Here is a 22,523-nt window from a genome sequence, read left to right on the forward strand (position 1 = left end):
ACACACACCTTGAAGTACCTTGGAGTCTAGAATATAATTGGGCTATAACACCAGACCGCAGTCTTCAGCAGACACTGTAACCTCTGTAACCACGGTAACTGTGGTCACAAGCTGTTTAGAGGCTTCCTTAAGGTGGTAGTGCCATGTAGGCCTAGTTCTGTTCTTCCTTAAGGTGGTAGTGCCATGTAGGCCTAGTTCTGTTCTTCCTTAAGGTGGTAGTGCCATGTAGGCCTAGTTCTGTTCTTCCTTAAGGTGGTAGTGCCATGTAGGCCTAGTTCTGTTCTTCCTTAAGGTGGTAGTGCCATGTAGGCCTAGTTCTGTTCTTCCTTAAGGTGGTAGTGCCATGTAGGCCTAGTTCTGTTCTTCCTTAAGGTGGTAGTGCCATACAGGCCTTGTTCTGTTCTTCATTAATCTGGTCTATTTTTGAATCAAATAATAACAGGATCAATAGATGAACTGACTCAATTAAATAGAGCCGACAATTGCTTTACTTTAAATAACCCTAAAGCTGTCTAAAAATAAAGCATTTAGACATTTAATGGGATGGTCACCTGGGTGCATTTGTAATTTTCCTGCCCTCAATTTAACGAGGATTTTGGCGTCTGATCATCAGCTGTAATACAGGAGGAAAGGCTCCTCACTCGACAGATAACAGCGTCCTCACACCAGCGTAAATCACACCGACGTCTTTATGCGAGCCACGTTGGCTTCTATTGTAGCTTAATGACTTGTTTCATTGCAGTGCTGTCTTGCAAACACGCATATGGTACCGTCAAAGCTGAAGACTCTAAGGTGGCGAGCGTCTCCATTGTTTTTTTTTCCCCTGTCCAAGATCTCAGTGTCTCACGCTCCAGAAACCAGGAGCGTCCAAACCAGGAGCTAACTCTGTGCCAGAGTTCAGCATGTATGGAGCGGGGGGAATATGATCCTGAGTCATTTGTGCTGTTATTAATAAAGGCCCAGGTCTTTTATTCTTGGTATCTCTGTCACACACATACACATTCATCTGGTGAGAGCACAGTCTGTATCTGCGGTCGGAAAAGAGCAGGACTTTGAGATGGTTCACATTCACGACTGGAACCCCTAGCTCTCCTCTCTCTCCTGTGACCTTCCCTAGCTGAGCTTCACTTCATGGCCGATGGCCAGTCACTAGCAGTCCAATCCTGGCCCTTCCTAACATAATGAGAGAGAATGGGGAAAAGGAAGAGAGATTGCTCCGTTGAATGGGGCTCGCACCATGATCTGAGGTACACACCGTACACATGATCATTGCATTTTTTTCTGTCTTTGCCTTTTTTTTGTGAAGCATCTGGTAATTGTGGGTGGTCAACAGGAGCCCTGTGGGCCCTTCTGTTCACCCTTCTTTTCATGTGTGTTTCGTGGTGCTCTCGGAGTGGCCTTGAGAAACCGTAGCCCTCAGTGAAATCCAGGAAATTCTGGGGCCATTTTGGATCTGGCTCAAATCAAAGCTGTCTAGCAGCACAGACAACCTGGGGTCACCCATAAACGACTGACCGTACTTAAGCTAGTTAAGTACGCATACAAGACCAACTTTCATTTTCGTCTTTTAGTCCTTAAAGCTTAGTCCTATAGCCCAACTTGCCAAGCAGATGTCTCAGAGTGGCAGGAAGCAGTTAAATCAGAGCTGATGAGTGGATTGAGAGCCCCCTTGCTTTTAAAAGACCTCCATGTGGATAATGCACCTGCCCTGGTCAGCGTAGGACACAACGTCACGCTGTTTCCAGCTCCTATGTGGAGCATCCAGCAACAACTAGGCTTCATATATCCTTGTGAAACATTAGCAGCAGTGAACTTGGACAGATTGGTAAATGAAGTATCTCACGAAAATCAACTGGAGCCTTTACTCACAGCCTTGGGGAGGATGAATAGCAGATGAAAGATGCCCTCTTCTCCTGACAGGGAATGGCATGTGTTGGAAGTTAACCAAGACTCTTGATCATTTCACTCTTTTTACCTGTGTAACACATAATGCTTATTGAATAAATGAAGTGTAAAGCCATGTGGAGGAGTATTCAATGCTTAACTAAATAAGTGTGTATTGAGAAGGCTGTCATTATCTTTCCTCTGATACTGTTCCTTTATTCCGCTGATATTACAGTTTTTATTGTGTTATTGTGGCATGTTGAATTGCTGTTGCCTATATGAAAACCAGCATCACGTGATCCACTTGTAGAAAATCTGTGTAGTCAACCTTGGAATTAGCATGAGGTTTTTATTGAATTCTCTGGCGCAAAGAGCTCTCATGTGGCAAACGAGTTTCTGGCAAAGTTTCAAATTTTGTCATTCGTAAACAAGCACTTTTAGAAACATGCTCAGATTTCACGGTTGAATAAATTCAAAAGACGCAGTCATGAATAGCTAATCCAAAAGCCCTCGGCCGCTCCAAGGTAATTCAAGTCAAGGTGCGCGGCCCGGCTTCTTAGCAGAGCAGGATGGACAGATGGATGAACGTATGGAGAGATGGAGGGGTAGACGGCTATCTCCAGATGGAGCAGTATAGCTGGCTGTGAGAGCAGGTGCTGCCCTCTCCGTCTCCGTGAGTCCTGCTCCGCAGACCGTGTTTGTCTCTGGCAGGCCCGATGGCATCCCGCCGCTCCGCGTGGCGCGTGGAATCGGCGAGTGATTGACGGCCGTCCGTCAGCGCGGGAGCAGGCCGGCGGACGCGAGCTCCTGATCCCAGAGGCGCTCGCATTTCTGCAGCGAGCTTATTGACTTGAGGGCAGGAAATGAGTCTGAAGTGAATATTGTGAAATTGGCATGCTGAAGCATGTTCACTTTGGTAAATCAGTGTTTTTAGTGAGGGAACTGCCCAGAAGAAGCAGCTAGCAACTCAATTAAGTTTCTTCTTTTTTATGCCCCCCGGTACCTTTTCCTCACAACTTGTTTGGAAGCTCATCATCTCTCAGCAGGAGCAATAATGATAATCCGTTCCCTCCTCCCTGATATGCTGCTGGTGCAAACTCCTCATTAATATCTCCACTCCAGCCTTATAGCCACGAATGAAGACACCTAACGATTGTTCTCGGCGTACATGTTGGGCTTTGTCCTGCTGCACTGTCATAGCTGTTGTCATTGCATGTGTGTGGATTTTCACTGACATACATCTTTCTTCACGTCGGACTGCGCTATCTCGTCGAGGATGTGGTGGTTCCCACGGTGCTAGCGTTTGTGGGCTGCGGGGTAAAGGCATGTCTGACGGAAGCCCCCGCTGGTTGAGAAGTGGGTGGTCAGCGCAGTCGGAGGCAGGTGTGTGTGTAGCGGGGCAGGTCCACGCCTGCCGCGGCCCCCCGAGGCGATCCAACAGGTAGGTCGACTGAGGAAACGTTTCATGATACTCTCACCGATGTCACAGACCCGTCGTCGACAGACTGCTCTAATCCCTGTCTGTCTGTCTGATTCATCGTCCCTCGGCAACCACACGCTGGCTTAGTGCCAGTCATGGGGAGGGGAGAGTGGGGTGATGCGGAGGCAGGGGGTGGGGTGGGGATGGCGGGGGTTGTAAAACTTCAAAAGCCGGCTCGAGCCCTTATGGTTTTGGCACCAATTAAATGTCTTGTTTTCGGTCGAGTAGAGGCCGTGTCTGAGAGCAGATTTGAGTGGGAAGCCGAGAGTTCGTGTACGGCCCGTCGGGAAGAACAGGAAGTGTGTGTTGAACGGGGAGGTTTAACGACAACCCTTGTCGCTCCTCTGCGTATCCTCTCCACTCTGGCTGCTTGCGGTCATGTATGCCCCCAGAACACCACACACACACACCCCCAGAAACCCATCCCCCCCCCCCCACCACAGCTGGAGGTTTTCGTTTTCCTACATTTTCACGAGTGGACGAGTGCGTGCGTCCGGGAGCTCACACCGTGCTCGCCGGTGTCAAACGTCCGCTCCCACCTAGAGACAGTCTGTTGCCTAGGTGACATAATGAAGGATGGGATAGTTAGGCACTCTGGACACCGGCTTTCATTCCCGCCTCCCTGCTGTGTGTAGCAGCGCGGATGGCGGTGCCTCTGTTTATAAAAAAATTTGTAGCTGATGTGATGACGTGTTGGAAAGCACCAGATTCAATTCACATTCCACCATTACACCGTCTAGCATACATAACACGGGCCCAGTCTGGCTGAGGGAATGTGGTTATTATTTGTTTGTTTGGAATGCACTGTTCTTAAGCAGAATCTGTTTAAAAATGTCAGTTCAGTTAATCTGATTTTGAATTTGCACAGCGGCACAAAGTGAGACTGTTTGTGTCTGTTATTGCCATATTAATGCCCCACTCCTCACGGCCTCCGTTCTGTACGGGAGCAGTTAATATGGTTGGAACTGCTGCTCAACCACGTGACCTTCCCAGGGTCACCGTTCATATTTAGTGGCCAGTGGGAGTGCTCTTGACCTCTCCAAAGTCCTGTAAATACCTTCTGTTCCGTTTGTTTGGTCTCCCCTCTGACCTAAAACACTCCTGAGCCCCACAGCTCATGTAGCGTTCAGAGAGAGAGAGAGAGAGAAAGAGAGAGCGAGCGAGCTTCTAGTAGTCTACAGGCCAAAACAGCCTTAGTACCCCTCTGGGGAGATATGTGTCAGATCAGAGGGAGGGGTTCACACGGGCTGAGCTGTCTACCACCCCAATTTCAGCTCCTCACTCACACTTTTACATACACAAGCAGGCTGGCATTTATTTATGGAGGAGAGGGTGTCATTATGTGAGTTGTGGAGATCACAGAGTGGCCCTTGCAGTCAGCCTGTCCTTCTGTAAACCTTTCCAGCTATAGCATAAAACTCAACACCCTGGGTACTAACTGCCATGGCGACGCTGATGTGTTTCTTGGTGCTTACATCATTGGATTTTTTTTTTTACAGGAAAGCTGTGCTGTCAACGAAGAATCGTTTTTGCTGTGCAGTAACTTGCAAATATGGTCGTCTTACTTCGGTGTACTTTGTGACCCACTGCAGAAGACAAATGGTGAAATCTATTTTCAAAATAAGTTACAAAAAAACAGTACTACACCATTAACCACTGCAGCAACACGTTAAGTTTTACTCATTCCAGATCAAGGACTTTTGTCCCCTCAATCACCAGCTCCACCACCAGTCTGAATGGTTTGCTATAGAACAATCATCAGCAGCACTGCACTGTAAACAGCTGCTTACGATGCAGCCGTTCAGAGGGCATCCTTGGGCATGGCCACTCCAGGCCAGACTAATCAACCACTGATCTGTTGATGGTGGATCTGAGAAATCTTTTACTGTTTATTTATTATAAATGTTTTGCAAGTTTGTAATGCCTCTCTATTTTTTTGTTCCTTTTTATGATGATAATGAATGGTGGATTTGAACACCTGGATTTGTTGTGTCTGTCCTCCTAATGACATTGGTATGCTTATCGTCATCTGGCTGTGTGCGGTCGACTCTCGCCACCACCCTCATGTCTGTGTCATATCATGTCTCATCAGTCTGCAATGGCACCTCTTCCGCATGAGGCGGCTGGAGCAGAAGGACTGCACTGGGGACATATTTGGCTGATCAGTCTGCCTCTCACAGGGTGGCTCTGATCAGTCTGCCTCTCACAGGGTGGCTCTGATCAGTCTGCCTCTCACAGGGTGGCTCTGATCAGTCTGCCTCTCACAGGGTGGCTCTGATCAGTCTGCCTCTCACAGGGTGGCTCTGATCAGTCTGCCTCTCACAGGGTGGCTCTTCTTCACTGTGACTCTCAGGGACTCTCCCACTCATCTTTGATCAGTCTTCACTGACTTTCAGGGAGTAGCTGACTGATCGGTCTTCTTGACTGACTTTCAGGGGCTGTTTCTGATTGGTCTTCACTGTGGTTTTCAGGGTTTGATCTGCTTGATCAGACTTCCTCATTTTTTTCAACCTCCCTGGGGTTTTTTTATGGCTTTTGGTAGTGAGTCTTCATCTGTTGATGCTGTTTCCTGTGCCTTACATACACATTTTCACAACATACTGCCTTCCTTTGACCAAAGTCCACTGACTTCAGAACATCTGCGGTGTCCTCAGCTATATCTACTCTGTAGATGCTCAAGGCCAGAGTGCATTGATTTGTTCTCGGTGAAGTCTGAAGGCACTGCTGTGTAGAGCAGAGTACCACAGGTTTGATTTCCAGTGAGCACAACTTCTGATAAGCATGTATGTACTCTGCACGCTGGATAAGGGCGTAAAAAGTGCTGCATCTGATGCAATAGGGCAGATATGTGTGGAGCTCAGCAGAGCGGCCATGTCTTGAGTCAGCCGTGTGTGGATTTGCTGCTTGCCCCCCTCATCACGTACCTGTGCAGCATTTTGAAACCCTCGGCGAGGCCCAGCACGGTCCCGTTTGGGATCTGTGCTTTACTCACAGCCGTAGCACGCTGGGTAACGCCACACGCTTCACTGCTACTCGCTCAAACATCTTGGCATCTCAGCACAGAGGACCCCGACGCCAACCTTGAGAGGCAAGGCTCTGAAAAGCCCGGGACACAATGAGGGTCGGGTCACAGACACGTGGGTCCCAGCCGGACCCCTGATCCCCAGCCCTTCAGGGAGTGGGCGGTTCGGTGTTTGGTTCGACTCCCTCGGAACTGAACGGCACTAATTATCTGTGAAAGTGTTGACAGGAGCCCCCCTCAGGTGTAGTGTAACAGCAACGATTACAACTGTTCTTACAAGCGTTCTTGCAGCACAGATCGGACTCTGGGTTAATTGGAAGGGAATTGATGCATGTCAGCCTACAGTTGACCAGGACACACACATTCCACACTCACAATTTTTAAAAGTGACTGCAGTTAACGTACTTAATCCTTTTATTTACTGACATCTCAGGCTCATGGCCAGCGTCTTCACGGTGCATTTTCTTTATCCAGTGCATCCACACACCCATCAGCAAGATGCAGCTACTGCTCGGCCTTGGCACGCCGAACACGTTAACTTGCGCGGTTCGCTTCTGCAAAAAATCCATTACAAATTAAGCAAATGTATAAATACAAGCAGTTGATATCTTAATCAAGCAGGAACGCTGATTAATCATCCTAAAGAGGCCAGCACGTTGTGTTGTGAAATGTCTTTGATGTTGGAAGTGTTGCCAAGCTACGGTGGTTGGGTTTGTTTGCACTACTCTCTCCAGTGGCTCCCTGCCACTCGTTTGGCAGACGGGCTTGTAGGATTCTGTGACATTTTAGGATGATTAATGAGTGAGTCAGGAAGCCCTTCGTAAACATCCCTGTGTTGCCGCAGTCAGCCCCTCTCATCAGACGCCAGCCTAACCTGAACCTGCCGCTTTATCTGTGATGCGCAGGCTGCCCTGAGCTCGACGAGCTGTTGTTCGCTTGTGGGCTTCGCCTAAGCAAAGGGGTTAAGGTTCGTTCAGGAAGGCGGCTTTCTGGGGAGGAACGATCACATAAACACACACGCACGCACACACGCACACACACACACACACACACACACACACACACACACACACACACACACGCAGTGACCGGAACAGCAGATCCGCAGAAGCCAGTGTGGCCCCTCCAGGAGGCAGACCCGTACGGGCCCGGGTGCTGGAGTCCCACAGCCACGCTGACGGCCTCCGCACCACGTATGTGCATTTGGATGCCCACATAGGCCTCGTTGAGTTGAGCCTCGTTGAGTTTAGTTTCACGTGGACACCCTGCCAAGCCCTTAATGAACGAAGACGGAATATACTGCTCTCTTGTGTACAACTGGTTTTCTTCTTTTGTTTTTCTCTTTTTTTCTGAGGAAAGCCGTACAGCCCGAGACGTAAAAAGGACAAAAGATTAATTCCATATCATTCTTCATTCACGCATGGTGCTACCAACGCTAAGATCAGGGGTTCGTGTCCCAGGGGTGCACACTCACTGTCATGCTGATAAATATGAGGTTTGCACAATGGAGTGTAGGCTGTGCTGTGTGGCCACAGCGAATGAGAAGCTTGGAAGGAAGTGGTCTTGTGTGCAGATGTGCACTTTCAGCACCCTGGCTCAGCGTTTGCTCCTGGGAGAACCGGGCCTGTTGGATCTGTGTGAAGCGGCAGCTCCAGGGCTCTGTGGGTTAAGCTGTGGCCATTGGCGCCACACAAGCGCCAGCAGCACTGCAGTCAGGCCAGAGTGCACTGAGAGGATGGGTCCCTAAAAGTAAAGGGCATGTCGGGCCTTTACTAGCAGCCCGGGGCACTTTTCTCCCCTGTTATCTACGGTCCAGGCGGAGTCGACTCCATCTGTTCAGGGTCAGTTTGGGAGGTAAATTCAATTCAAGAGTTGATTTAATTGTCTAGAAAATCTGCTTAAAAATGTGTCGGTGACTGTTAATAAGGCCCGGGGCCGCGTGTCAGCGCAGCGGCTGAATTGGCGGGATCAAAGCCGAGCTGGACGAGGTGAAAGGGCACCTGCCCCGCCGCCAGTCCTCAGCTTTAACCGTTGCTCGCAAGACCGTTTCCAAGCCAGCAGTGGGATCCAGCTAGCGCCGGCCGCTGCGATGATCTCTGGTGCCGCAGCAGATGGCCGTGGAGAGGATCCCCCACCACCACCCGCTCGCCCCCGCGTTTCATCCAGACCTCGCGGGCCAGGGGAGGGGGCCGCGCCCCGTAACAGCGCTCCCTCCTGGCTCTGGCCATCTGAGAGCCGGCCTGGCAGCCCCGCGGCCCGGAGAGATGGGGCTGGTGCCAGTGGCGCGGAGCAGCCCCTCGTAAAGCGCCACGCTGCGGGCCCCCGCGCCCCTTTGGCAGTTACTGCCTCAGCTTCTGGCCCAGGCAGACGCTCAATAAATTAATCACGATTTGTACCCGGCTTAGGTTAAAGCGCTCTTTTATTCCCTTTCATTCTTTGCAAAATAGCACAGATGTGTGTGTGTGTGTTTGTGTGTGTGTGTGTGTGTGTGTGTGTGTGTGTGTGTGTGTGTGTGTGTGTGTGTGTGTGTGTGTTTTCCCTCCCTTTTTCTTCAGAAGCCATTGAAAATGACTCACTGCTTTCTGTGGCCGAGCGCGTAAGCACAGTGTGGGCAGCCTCGCTCGTGGATCCTGGGGGAGGAGGTGGTGGAGGGGGAATAGGAGGTTGAGGAGGAGATGGAGGAGGGGGAGTTGGAGGTGGTGGGGGAGTAGGAGGTGGCCTGCAGCTCCACAGTAAGGCAGAGTTGAGCGTTATCTCTGTAAAGGCTGCCGTGCCTCTGAGCGGGTGCTGGACTGCAGCCTTGAGCTGAACGTGAACAGTAGCAGGGCAGTGCAGGGCTGGCACAGCCGGGCCTCAGCTCATTAACTCCCCTCCTGCCTCAGTCTGGTGAAGTGGGGGCACCACGCCCCCTAGAGGCGCAACAGGGGCGAGAAATTAGCTGGTTGTCTCTTTTTGTAATGTGTTTGTTGATAGTGAAATGTTGCTTAGCCTTCACTATTTTCAGCAGCAGGAACGGCACGTTCTAGGAATGACACTTCGCTGAGGCAAATGGTGTTTGTGGCTTGGGTGTAGTTAATGAAACAACGAGTACAGCTTTAGGTAGCTAGTGTGTTTTATGGGAGGTGCTCTACCTCCCTCTCTCTCTCTCTTCCTCTATCTATCACTCTGTCTCTCTCTTTCACTCACAAATACTGCGACTTTCCTCCACGTTCTTGGACGCTTGGAGCCCGCCTTCCTGCAGCTACGGTGGCCCGGTGCCGTTTGGCTCGGGCTAGTCCGCCGGCCCGGTCTGCCGCCCCGAGAACTGTGCGTGAGCGTCACGCCTCGCCCCACCCTGCAGCTCTGGGGCAGGCAGACGCCTTTTCACCCAAATTACAGGAAACTGTCGCGTCTAATGGCCTCCCTCCCTGCTTCCATAACAAAGCCACGGCTCCGGGCAACGTACGCACGGATTAGCTGGAGCACATTTTTAAGATTTTTTTTGCGAGGGGGGGTGGGGCAGGTGAGGGTTAGTTGCTGAAGTCTTGACGACAGAACGGTGTTTAAATATTTGGAAATGATGTAGTCTGTTCATTTTGAACAGGATAAACAAGACATGCTTTACAAGCTGTGCTACTCTTTAAGTAAATAATGCGTACTATATAATATCATAAATATTTTCAAAACGTTCAGTGCTTTTTTTGTTATTATAGGCTACTTGTTGATTTATGGGGTGTTCACAAAACTCACTAAAGGAACAAAGAGAAGCACAGCTGGCTGTGTTCATTTTCTAGTGCATTTGTTTATGTTAATGGGGGGGTGCCCACTTTAATCCAGGAGAGTCTGATGGACCTGTGGTGTTTGCCCTTGTGAAGAGGTCAGTGATGGCGGCGAATCCCTCCTGCTTTAAATTAGAACTCAGTGTGTGTAATGAGGAGCCCTGTGGTGTCGGTCTGCCATCGCCGTGAAAAAGACACATTGATTTGCCAATAAGTGTGTGTGTGTGTGTGTGTGTGTGTGTGTGTGTGTGTGTGTGTGTGTGTGTGTGTGTGTGTGTGTGTGTGTGTGTGTGTGTGTGTGTGTGTGTGAGTGGGGGAGAGCGGGTGGGGGTTGTTGCAGATGTAGTCCGTCTGCTAAGGAGGAGCTGGTGCAGCCGTTTCAGACATCTCTCCTGTCAAGAAGAATGACAAAGCCTTCCCTGGAGGCCATGCAGCAGTGTACTCTCTCTCTCTGTCTCTCCCTCTCTCTCCGTCTCTCTCTCTCTCTGTCTCTCACATGTGTATCTCTCCTACCCTCTCACTTCTCAGCATCCAGTCTCCTCTCGTCTCTCCTTCAGACAGTGTGGGGGGAGCGCATGCACACACACACACACACACACACACACACACACACACACACACCTCTACCCTGAATGCCGGCGATACAAAAGCACAGCTCCGTGACTGCTCTTGGGTTCACAAACGACTGCCAGCCTGATTTTTCTTCTCACTAACGTGAAGACCTGATCTGGCTATTTGCATGACAGGGAGAGAGTGAATGAGAGAGTGAATGAGAGAGTGAATGAGAGAGTGAATGAGAGAGAGAGAGAGAGAGAGAGAGAGAGAGAGAGAGAGTGAGAGAGAGAGAGAGAGAGTGAGTGAGTGAGTGAGAGAGAGAGAGAGAGAGAGAGGGAGAGAGAGAGAGAGAGAGAGTGTGAAGATTAATTTGCCGGGTACAGTGGCGGTGTGTATAGTCCACCTGCAGCAGAGACGCTATCGGCAGACACAGGCGTCCTGCTGCTTCCAGCCTCTGCTTATGGAAATGAGGACGGGCGCTTTTCACAGCGTCTCCGTCACTCGGCACGTCTCGCTGGCCTTTAAGTGCGCGGCTGCGTCCCAGCGCCCCTCTTCTCCCCCCACCAGCAGGCGGAGGCCGAAGGTGCAGCATGGCAGTCATCGCGCTCCAGCCCTGTGGGGTTTTGAGGCAGTAGTGCGCTATGTGCCCCGGGGGGGGGGGTGAGTGGGTGCACACGCATGCTTGATTGTATCGGGGGGCAGCAGGTGCAGTACAGGACCCAGGTGCTCTCTTGTCGGGCCCCCAGTGAGGGTGTTCAGACCACCTACGAGCTCAAGGCCCGCGCCTGCATCTGATTCATTAAGATTTAATACTGTTGATCTGGACCGGCCTGCACCGCTCCGCTGTTTTACTGGGATTATCCTGGACATAATGAACCGCCGTTGCTTAGCTGCGCCTAACCAGTCCCTCATTACAGGACGAGCAGGCTGGATTCAATTATTTTGGGCAGTTTGGTATTTATGAAGCTCGTCGTCAGATCGGTTTCTGCCTCCGGATGTTTTTGCCTTAGAATATTTCTCTCTTTCTCTTCCTCTGTCTCTCTCTCTCCGCCTGTCTCTGTGCAGCTGCTCAGGGTGAGGAGATAGAGTGTGCGTTTAACGACCAGCAGCAGAGTGACGAGCACAGCGTGGCGGGGGATTGGCGGCTGGTTCGGGAGAACAACACCATTCTGTGCAGCAAGAGCAGTCGCTGCTATGGCCTCTGGGAGAAAACCTACGACGGGGACATCCGCCTCGTCAAACAGGGTAACACACACACACACACACACACACACAGAGTACCCGCGCACACGCACATGCAGTCAAGTCTGCCTTCAGTCAAGATCCGACAATAATTACCCGTGTGTTATAGGCCCCTGTGCATACAAACATGCATAGACACGCGTGCCCAGACAGTCTGATTTTATTCATGATGTGACAATGATCACCCTTGTGTTATAGGACTCTGTGCAGGCATACACACATGCGTAGACACGCACACACACACACACAGTCTGATCATTCAGGATGCGACAATGATCACTTTTGTATGCTAGGCAAGTGTGCAAACATACATATATATATACACGCGCGACCATGCACACACGCAGACAGGCCAATCTGATTTTTCTGAACCGACAATGATCACCCTTGAAAGAAAAGCCTGTGTACATAAATACATAAATATGTACATACATAGACACGCACACAAAAACGATCATAAATTGCCAGACAGTCTTATTTGATTCTATTCAAGGACTGGTGATATCCCTTGTATCATAGTCATGTGTGCATAGACACAAACATACAGGGTTGCTAACCACCCTCAACATTTTTGACCTCAGGCTGCTGGACGCACATCGGCGACCCGCAGGATTGCCCTGACGACCGTTGCGTGGTGACCACCACGCCGTCGCAGATCCAGAACGGCACCTACCGCTTCTGCTGCTGCAGCACCAACATGTGCAACGTCAACTTCACGGAGAACTGGGTGCCCAGTCCCACCAGCGCCACCATCCGTGAGTCCCCAGGCCTCCGCCCGCCTTTCACGTCAGCTCCGCCGCTCTGGCCAGGCTCAGGGTCCCATCAGCCACGCCTCGCCCTCGGTGTAGGCACGCTGCGGTTTCCTTTTAAGATTCAGATGCCCCTCTCATCTACGCGTCTTACCAGTAGACTGAGCTTTCAGAACCCTCTGCAGATGCAGGATTGATTAATGATTCAAACGCGATGCCCCGCCAGGCTGTGGATCTCGGAGGTGGATCCGGTTTATATATTAGAAAACGTAGACGTGTCAATTATAATATTAATTCCACGGAGTTCTAAAGTTTCAAGATTGTTTTTTCATAGTTTCCTAGCTTCATTGCTGCCATAGCAACAACTAGCAATGCAAACAGGGGGGAAGTCATGGCCTGGTGGTAGGGAACTGGTCTTGTGACTGGAGGGATGTGGGTTCTATTCCCAGACCTGAGGCCATGACTGAGGTGCCCTTGAGCAAGGCACCTAACCCCAACTGCTGCCCACCGCTCTGGGCACATGTGATCCACAGCCCCCTAGTAATCACTTGTGTGTGTGTGTGTGTTCTAACTGCACAGATGGGTTAAAAGCGGAGGACAAATTTCGATTGCGGTGTAAAAATCACAATTGACAAAATATGGCAAATTTTTATTTATTTATTTTTATATAAACATATGCAAGCCGTTGCATCGAAGAGAGATGCCATATATGCCCTGATGAGATTAATAGCAGCATTGACTTTACTGCAGCTTGAAGTGACATAGGTTAGTTCACCTTCTGGCTTCCTGTTGTGTGCGAGGCAACTTTGCTTTTGTCGTTTGTGCAGTAAAAGGCTCACGCTAGTGTTTGGGTCCCTGCCTGTAGCATGTAGCACTCAACATATCTCAGGCTACCTGCGGTTATTTGTTTCTCAAATCTGATCTGTTGAGACGACTGTCTGCACTGTTGTTTACAAGTGACCAAACGGGTTTTGTGTGTCCAGACATCACCGTCCTCGCTGCATGGGTTGCTGTGGTAACAATGTAGGCGTCGGTAACTACGTAGCTATGCTGGTGTTTCAAGCACAGATGCCTACCACCAAAGCACACAGACAAGTTATTTCTGCATCAGTCCACGGACTGTTGTCTTCACATTCTCTGGCGTGAATCGTGGTGCTTTTCTTGAATCTAAACACTGCTGTCACTCCGGATTTGAGATTGTCAGTGTTTGTGGCTCTGTGGGTGACTGTGAGTGTTTAGAGCGACACATCTGTAAAAATCTGATTAGAGTTGCATTTCAAACCACCTCCAAATGTGGTTTGGAGCTGGTTGGCTGGCAAAAGAAGGCTTTCAAAAAATATTGTGCTGTACAGACTATCAAAAATCTGATCCAATCAGATTTGAACTGTCTGTCTGAATGAAGTGGATGTTTTTGTGTGTCGTGTGATTTCTTCAGGTTTGTCATTTCACTCACAGCTCACGGCCCCTCCCTGCTCACTCAGACACTCTATCACTCTCACTCTCACTCTCACTCTGCCCTGTCAGCACGCTCAGCCCCATGTACCCTTAATAGAGTGAGAAACCTGCTGGCCGGTGTCCAGTGGTTGCCTTCCATCTCACCAAATGCTGCTCTGTTTCCAGGAATCTTTTGACCAAATGCAGCCTACTGTCTTTGGGGTTTTCTGAGGGCTTGAGTGGTGTGTCCTTCCTGCCCCAGACATCACCTCCCAGTCCTCATGTGTAGTGATGGGGCAGAAATATCAAATTCATAAAAATAATGTATTGTGAATTAGGCTTGTCCCGATCCAATGTTTGGATCGGATCGGCCGCTGATAATTGCAAAAAAATGTGTATTGGTATCAGATCGGCAGGTACAGGAAAATGCCGAGCCAGACTCCCAATCCAGTTTTTTTTTAAGTTTTCCAGCGCACCCATTTAGATGATCCATTCCAGTTTTTGCCAGTGAGAGTAAAATCTGGTCCGCATTTTCCAGCACACCTTCAGCACAAGAGCGTAGCATTTCCCCAATTTAGCTCAGTGTCATCTCCTAACCATTAAGACGGCCATGTAAATTTGAAGTTATCGGTAAAAATGTCAGTTGTGTGGGACAAAGACGAAGAGGTAGAGTGCAACATATGCCACAGTAAAGTCAAGCGTGGTGGTAAAGCTGTAAGAACTTTTAATACAACCAATCTAATCAAGCATTTAGCGAAATACCACCATAAACAACATGAAGAGTTTGTAAAGAAAACCGAAGACAAAAAGAAAGGTCTTACACAACTAACACTGGCAGAAACGTTTGCAAAGCGTGACAAACTGCCACTTTTAAAAATATAATTTACAATATTATTTGCACTTATGGCTTTTTTAAGCCTTGGTTTACTGATGCCATTTCTGTTTGTTATTTATTATTTTGTCTATTTTGAGTTTATTAATTGCTAAATAAACAGGTCAGTTTCTCCTTACCAACCATTGTGTATTATTCAAACACACTAATTCAGCTGGCTACTTGTTATCAATAGTAAAATGCTTTTCAACATGAGTTTGACAACAAAGTAAGTTTAAACTTTAATACATGCTTGGATAGGCCAGTATCGTTATTGGCCGATATCAGTATCGGATCGGAAGTGCAAATAAATATTGGTATCGGATCGGAAGTTCAAAAAGCTGGATCGGGTCATCCCTATTGTGAATATACTCCGACAAAATCACATACAAGTTTCTTGAAGTAAATAAAAGTAAATTGTAACACTGCATAAAAATAGCAGTTTGCTAATTGTATTGTATGTAATTACATTTATCAGCTATTTGCATTTTTACATTTTAAGCCAGCATCTCTATTACAAAGTCTCTATTTTCCTCACACTTGTCTCACCTACTAAGTGAGTGTGTGCATGTGTGTGTTGGTGGGTGTAGGTGGGTGGTTTGATGGAGGCCTTTACAGTGCACATTTATTTAACATCTGGGTTGGTATAATATTGAGCTTACTGAAGAGGACCTTACTGGGGGGCTTGTCCAATCGTAGTTAAGCTTGGGGGGGGGGGGGGGGTGGCCAATCGTAGTTAAGCTTACTGAGGAGGACCTTACTGGGGGGCTGGCCAATCGTAGTTAAGCTTACTGAGGAGGACCTTACTGGGGGGCTGGCCAATCGTAGTTAAGCTTACTGAGGAGGACCTTACTGGGGGGCTGGCCAATCGTAGTTAAGCTTACTGAGGAGGACCTTACTGGGGGGCTGGCCAATCGTAGTTGCAGCCTTGACTTTGGGAGGTACCTAATACTACAGTCATCAACCTTTAGCAGAGCTGGATGCTCCAGGAAGCTCCACACTCAGACTCAGAAGTATCCATCATACAGTGCTCACTAATCCAGTACGTTTGCATCAAGAGTCCCGAATCATAGAGTCAGGAGTGCAAACGCGAGTGAACTTAACTCTGGATCTTAAGCTCTCCATCGAGAGGCTCCTCACGTAGCTGTGCAGTCCCCACAGACGAGCACTGGCGGCAGGACGGGGTCCACGGTAGAGCCAAGCAACTCCAGAGTCACCGCTGACACGAGGCGCCACGTTCGCCGCACAAGTCAGTTCGTCGTCGAGATACGGAGGCACGCACGAGCCGCGCCGGCTGAGAAAGGAAGTGGAGTTGCATCACGCGCCACGGAGCCCCACTCCGGCTCTGCATGCAGCCTCGGCACAAGAGCTGCGCTGCAGGAGCTCCGCGAAGAGAAGCGAGCGAGATCACTGTCGACGGTGCCAAGTGTCAGCCGGAGCGGTGTAGAAGCACGTTGCCACTGGAGACTGGTGCCGTGGAAACGTGTTCTGCGGCGAGATGAATCATGCTTCACAATCTGGCGGTCTGACGGATGAGAGTCTGCCAGGAGACGCCGCATAGTGCAGCAGTGAAGTTTGGTGGAGGAGAGAGAAGGGTCTGTTGTTCAGGGTATGGCCCTCGGTTCTTCAGAAGGGTAATATCACGTAATAAGACATTCGGGACAATGTGCTTTGCAGACTCGGTGCCCTCAGTTTGGGGAAGACCCATTTCTGTTGCAACATGGCCGTGCCCCTGTGTACACAACAAGGTCCTTAAAGGTCCTTAAGGTCCTGCCATTGGTCAGGTGGCCACATATGTTTGGCTAAACAGTCCAGAGCCGACCACGCAGTGTGCGCTGGTTGGACTGAAAAGCCCTGGCCCGTGTGCCGTGGTGCCTGCGGTCCACTTCACATCTCCCGGGCAGGCTGAGAAGAGTTTGAAGAGGGAGGCGTAGAGAGGCAGGCATGCCGGGTGGTGCCGGGCGGTGCCAGGCGGTGCCGGGTGGTGCCGGGTGGTGCAGGGCTACTCCTCCACCCATTCTGCTCTCCCTTATCCTCCAGCACGGAGCTGTGAGGAGTCCTGCCTCAGGCCATGACCCTCATCTGCCAATCCTCACCTCACACCTTCTAACCGCCATCATATTTATCATCCCTCTCATTCACGCTCTCTCTCTCTCTCTCTTTCTTTCTTTCTTTTTCTCTCTTTCTCTTTCTGTCTTTTCTCTTTTTGTCTTTTGGCTTTCAGAGCGCCTCTATAGAAGTGGCCCTGGTGTAGGAACAGGATTGAGTCACAGCACAAATGCGGCCGAACAATGTAGTGAGAAATGGAAGAAATGAAAAAAACAAAAAACAAATCAATGGCTGTCAGATTGTGTCGCCGTGAGTGATTCCTTCACAGCCTGCGTTGGTTTGCCCAACAGTTGAAATCTTTTGACTCCTTTTGCTTTTCTTCGCCCCCCCTAACCACACCCCCTTCTGTTTTGCTACTGAAAGCTGTTGATGTGCATGTTGATTTATGAATTAATAATGAAAAAAAAGCCTTTTACTAAAGCAAGCATGGCACATGCCTAATGAAAGTACATTAAAATAAATCTTTCAAGTCTTTCTGGGTAACGGTGAAATGCACAGCAGTGGAGTTAATTTTCATGAGAGAGTTTGCGTGTGTGTGTGTCATAGGGCAATTGTCTGTGTTTTGGCCTGGTGCCTGGGCTCAGGGGCCTGCAGAGGCTGAACTGGGACAGAGGACGACAGATTAATCAGAGAGGGAAAAAAAACACCTCCATCCAATGGCCATTATTGTTGTTGAGTGAACCGCCCACACATTTGTGTCCTCAGAAACCGCATTACCACTTTCCCCATTGCATCCACCCAGGACCCTGGCATACTTCCTGCTTGTAGTTTACAGTGCACAGCGAGGTGGAGTACCTCCGGGGGTCACACGTCTCAGGCCCACGTGACCCGCGGCACGCGTGCCCCGCCAGGGCTAATGTTATCGGCTCTGCCCAGCACACGTGGGCACACGCCACAACCCTGCCAGCTCCATCACGCCTCACCGTCACGGCGCCCCTTGGAGGTCTCTCTCCCCAGCACGATTCCAGAATACCTGATCAGCCCTCCAAGCACGAGCTGGTCCTGTAAGCCCCGTGGCTCTACAGAACCTTTTATCGCCCAGAGATCAAAGGCAGTTGCAGGGGGCAGTGGCGGGGCAGTTGAGCCACGCTGCCCCCCTGGGACCCCAGAGAGCAGCGGTCTACAGCTACTTCACAGTCGTTCGTTCCTCCATCTTCTGAGGCACATCGAAAGCATTTTGAAAGGACGTAGAGTCCCCAGGAAGACAAGTGAAAACACACGGAGGGAGAAACATGGCCCGTTGCTGTACGACCCTGCTCCGATGAACCTGACTACATTCCTCAGTGCTTATGGTGTCTGTCATGCAGTTCATCTCACCGGTGACGGTGAGGGTAAACGGTAAAAGTTAGGCTTAACTTGGGGGGGGGGTTGGGAGTTCTAGCGTTCCCTGTGTGTTTGGTCATCAGTGCATGTAGCCGGTGGGTGGAGGGGTGGATTATGTCTGCAGTCCTGGTACTGATGATTAATGAACTGTATTCTCTAAAAGCTACCATCCCGTATAACACGGTGTGTTTGTGTGTGTGTGTTTGTTTGCTTAGCTGCTTCCTCGTTAGTGATATTGTGTACCACATAATGTCTTCTGACCTACACAGGAAATAAAACAGTCTGCCCCTCTCGTAAGCATATCAGCCAGCTCCATTTTGTTGTATTCGGTGGTGTGGAGCGTGAGGTGCCGCTCAGACTGTGTGGGGGGGGATTGAGCGCGTGCGTGAAGGCCACAGCGTGCCGATCGATCAGGCATAGATTAACCTTGGCAGCTGGTTTAATTGCAGAGAGGGAGCTGAAAAAATGAGCTCCCTGCTGACATGGCGTCTTCACCGATCTGTCCCCTGCTTCACCCCTCCTGTTCTCCGCTCGGATTCGTTCTCCCGCTCCCTCCTCTTTCTGTCTCCTTTTCTCTCCTTTTTTCACATCCTCCCACTTTCTGTCCTCTGCTCATTTTATAAATTGTCATCTCCTCTTCCTCGTTTCCTCTCCTTCTTCCTCTCCTCACCATTCCCCTACATACTCTCTCTTTCTCTCTCTCTCTCTCTCTCTCTCACCTGCTTTCTGCTGAGGCCATAAATAGTCGAAATAGTGTTTCGCCGAGGCCCTGCTGCTCTAATTCACGCCCGTCCTCCTTTTCCTCGTTTCCTTCCATTGATTTCCCCATTAATGCCATTAGGAGTCCTCGTGCCTCACGTGTGCGGGGGGGAGGAGGTGCGGCGCATTCCTGCGAGGTGCGCTACGAGGAGGCCCCGCGGGGCGGCACGTGTGACTAATTGAGCCGTTTGAAGTCGAGCATGCGGCGGCTACGTGGGCGGCTACGTGGGCGGCCCCCAGACAGCACAGAGGAGAGACGCGACAGGCAGGTGCCAAACAAGGAACCGCCCGCAGCCCAAACTTACGTCTTTCCCTCCGGCGGAGTCCCAGAGGCCACGCCCCCTGTCTGCAGCTTCACCCTCACCCCTCGTGCTCCTGGATGCTGATTGATCGATTCCAGCTTCTTTTTTTTTTTTATGTGTACAACAGGATTTAAAAAGAGGGTGTTGAGTGTGGTATTCTTGGTACGGGCTTGTCCTGCCTCCTCTCTCTCTCTCTCTCTCTCTCTCTCTCTCTATCTCTATCTCTCTCTCTCCTTCTCTCTCTCCACCACCCGCTCAGGTTGAACCTGGAACGCGGTGGCTTGCATGATTGATGGTGTGGTTGCCGTGGCGCTGGGCGGATAGGCCCAGGCGTGACTCTGATTCATGGCCGTGTCAGCACTCTCCCCGGCAGGGGTCAGTAGGGTCAAGTGCTTCGGGGTCACGGGGGTCACGGTCACGGGCGCCCATGCTGCTGGGTGAAACCTGAACTCACATAACCAGCCTGGCTGCCTGTAGACGTCTGCGTGTTCAGCCTTGTCGGACCGGGGGGGGGGGGGGGGGGGGGGGGGGGGGGGGGGTGTTTCAGACACAACCCGATATGCCACTTTGTTCTATGTCCTGCTTTTGTCATCAGCCCTGTTACCGAGTCACATCTCTACATAGAAATTGAAATATTACACACACACACACACACACACACACACCCCTACACATACACACACACACACACAACCTCAAACTCACAGGTTCCTTTTCTTCATCTTCACTCACTGTCTTCATATTTTTTCATGTTTTTGATGCCCTTTTGCTATCTTGTTTTCTCTCTATATAGCTCTTTCTGTGTTTTTTTTTCTATTTTTCCCTTAATCTATCACTTTCTCTGTCTCTCATGTTTCTCACCCCCCCCAACACTTTGTCTCTTCTCTTTGTGTTGCTCCTCCAGCCCTTTAGGCTGTTCGTGATGTGGGTCTCAACCTCGTCCTCAGTTGCCTGTCAGGGGTTTTTTATCTGGGAGCTGCTGGGCTTGGACTGTATTGCAGCTGCTGTACACGCTTGAACGGAAGCGGCCGCCATTGATCTCTGAAACGCTCGCATTTGCCACCATAACCGTGACGTCTAAGAGTGATACAGTATGATGAGGGCCCAGACAGCCAGACTGGAATCGTGAAGCCGTCAGGACAAATGGAAAAAGGCTGAAATAAGCGTTCATGATGTGGTTATTCCTGGAACTGGGGGGGGGGGGGGGGGGGGGGGGGGGGGGGGGTGTTATCCAAGAGGAAATTCCTCTTGAGTTGCAGGGCTGTGGACACTGGAAGGTCTCTGATAGGCACGAGTCTGTTTCTCACGGAGCCCAGCTTAATCATCAGCACTGGCGGTCCAAAAGGCAGCAGCAGGAAGAGAGGGTGTGAAGAAGACTCCCGCCACACCAGCCCTGCCAGACCCGATAGCCTCCACACGGTCGCCGTTTGTCAACATGCCTCGGGGGCCTGGGCGAGCGCGAGGCTCGTGCGGGAAACCTCACGTGAGCTGCGATTCGTCGGCCCGCTTTGGACAGCCCCACCCCCACATCCCACCCCCGTTTCCTTGATAAAGGTTATCCAGCTTGGGTTGTGCTTCTGTATAGTGGATATGGAGGTTAGACGTTCAGCTCTGGGCCCTGTTGCTTCACACAATACATATATGGGATAATCGAATAAAAGTGCCTTATTAGTTATTAATACGCCGGTAATAACCCAATTTCTCATCTGTGTGTTGAGCTGTGAGGCAAACGCGTGTTGTTCCTGCAGAGCAATTAGGCCAATCTTGTTTGCTAAACCGTGTTAGCGGTAGGAAGTGGGGCTGCTTGTCGGAGTGCCTGGCTCTGTTTGAGAACATTAGGTTTGCGAGAGGCATTACTGCACGTAGCTACACTTCACTGTGTCATCTGTGCGTGGGTGGAGCGGTGGGAGTGGAAGGCATAGGTACCACGCGGCTGTAGGCCTCGGGGCGCGGGACGGTCCCGTCCTCCTGCTGCGGTTGTGAGTTTTACCCTGCGAGAGCCAGTGATCGGTTTTACCGCTTGGCCAGCGGTGAAACGAGGTCGTTACCTGGCTGTAGATGTGCCTGCTTTGACCAAATAACCTACATTTGTTGAGTCATGAAAAGGCGATGATTCATCCGAACTCCCACAGAACACTGCGCTGGAACGGTGGAGTGTGGTGAGGAGGGCCGTGAGCGTAGTGCCTTCTGCCGCTGTGGTGCTCTGGTTGGCCAGTTTTGTGCTAGTGATAAACTAACACTATTGTCCCGTGCTCCTAAGCGTCAGAGGTGTGTGGTGTTTTGGTTTGTACGCTGTAGTTTGTGTTGATTTGCCCACGCCGCCCCCGGCCCTCGTCCTGCTGGGCTGGACGGAGCGCTGTCTTGTTTGTTCAGCTACGCTGTTGTGCACGTGGCGTGCAGATGCTGGTCGTCTTCCTGATTCACACTTTTCAGTCGCTCCTGTTTTCTCGGTCGCTCACACGCACAGACTCATACGTGCACCTTGAGAGGGTCCTTTTGTGTGTGTGTGTGTGTGTGCGTGGTGTGTGTGTGTGTGCGCGCATGCATGTGCATCAGAGAGAGAGAGAGAGAGAGAGAGAGAGAGAATGAGGTGGCACTGTTATCTGGGTCAAAGACTATCATGGTGTTTGTGCTGTTTCTGCCTGCCATGTTATCACTTTATTACATGAGTGTGCTGCAGTGCTGACTTACCCATTAGCTTAGTCTCTCAACCTTTATGTGCACACACACACACACACACACACACACACACACGCATGCACGCACACACACACACACACACACACACACACACACACACACACACACACACACACACACACACACACACACACACACAGACAGACAGACAGACACACACACACACACACACACACACACACAACACACACACACACAGACAGCTCCTGATTAATAACCAGACTAGTTGAATTAGCTTGAAGAAACCAAAAGCATTTTTGCTAAATGAGTGGCAGATGGAATTCGCAAGTGTTTCTCTAATTATCTTTTAAATGAGTTGTTAGAGAGCTGCACAC

General features: G+C 50.3%; 1 protein-coding gene across 1 annotated transcript in view; it reads left to right on the forward strand.

The window, feature by feature from the left end:
- Nucleotides 1–22,523, forward strand: part of LOC143512392 (bone morphogenetic protein receptor type-2-like) — a 39,110-nt gene that overhangs the window by 10,066 nt on the left and 6,521 nt on the right. Inside the window, 2 exon segments of the mRNA XM_077002637.1 lie at nucleotides 11,765–11,944; nucleotides 12,523–12,696. Of these exon segments, the coding sequence (XP_076858752.1) occupies nucleotides 11,765–11,944; nucleotides 12,523–12,696 (354 nt within the window).

The sequence above is a fragment of the Brachyhypopomus gauderio genome, chromosome 4 (assembly GCF_052324685.1).
Source record: "Brachyhypopomus gauderio isolate BG-103 chromosome 4, BGAUD_0.2, whole genome shotgun sequence".
Classification (NCBI taxonomy): Eukaryota; Metazoa; Chordata; class Actinopteri; order Gymnotiformes; family Hypopomidae; genus Brachyhypopomus; species Brachyhypopomus gauderio.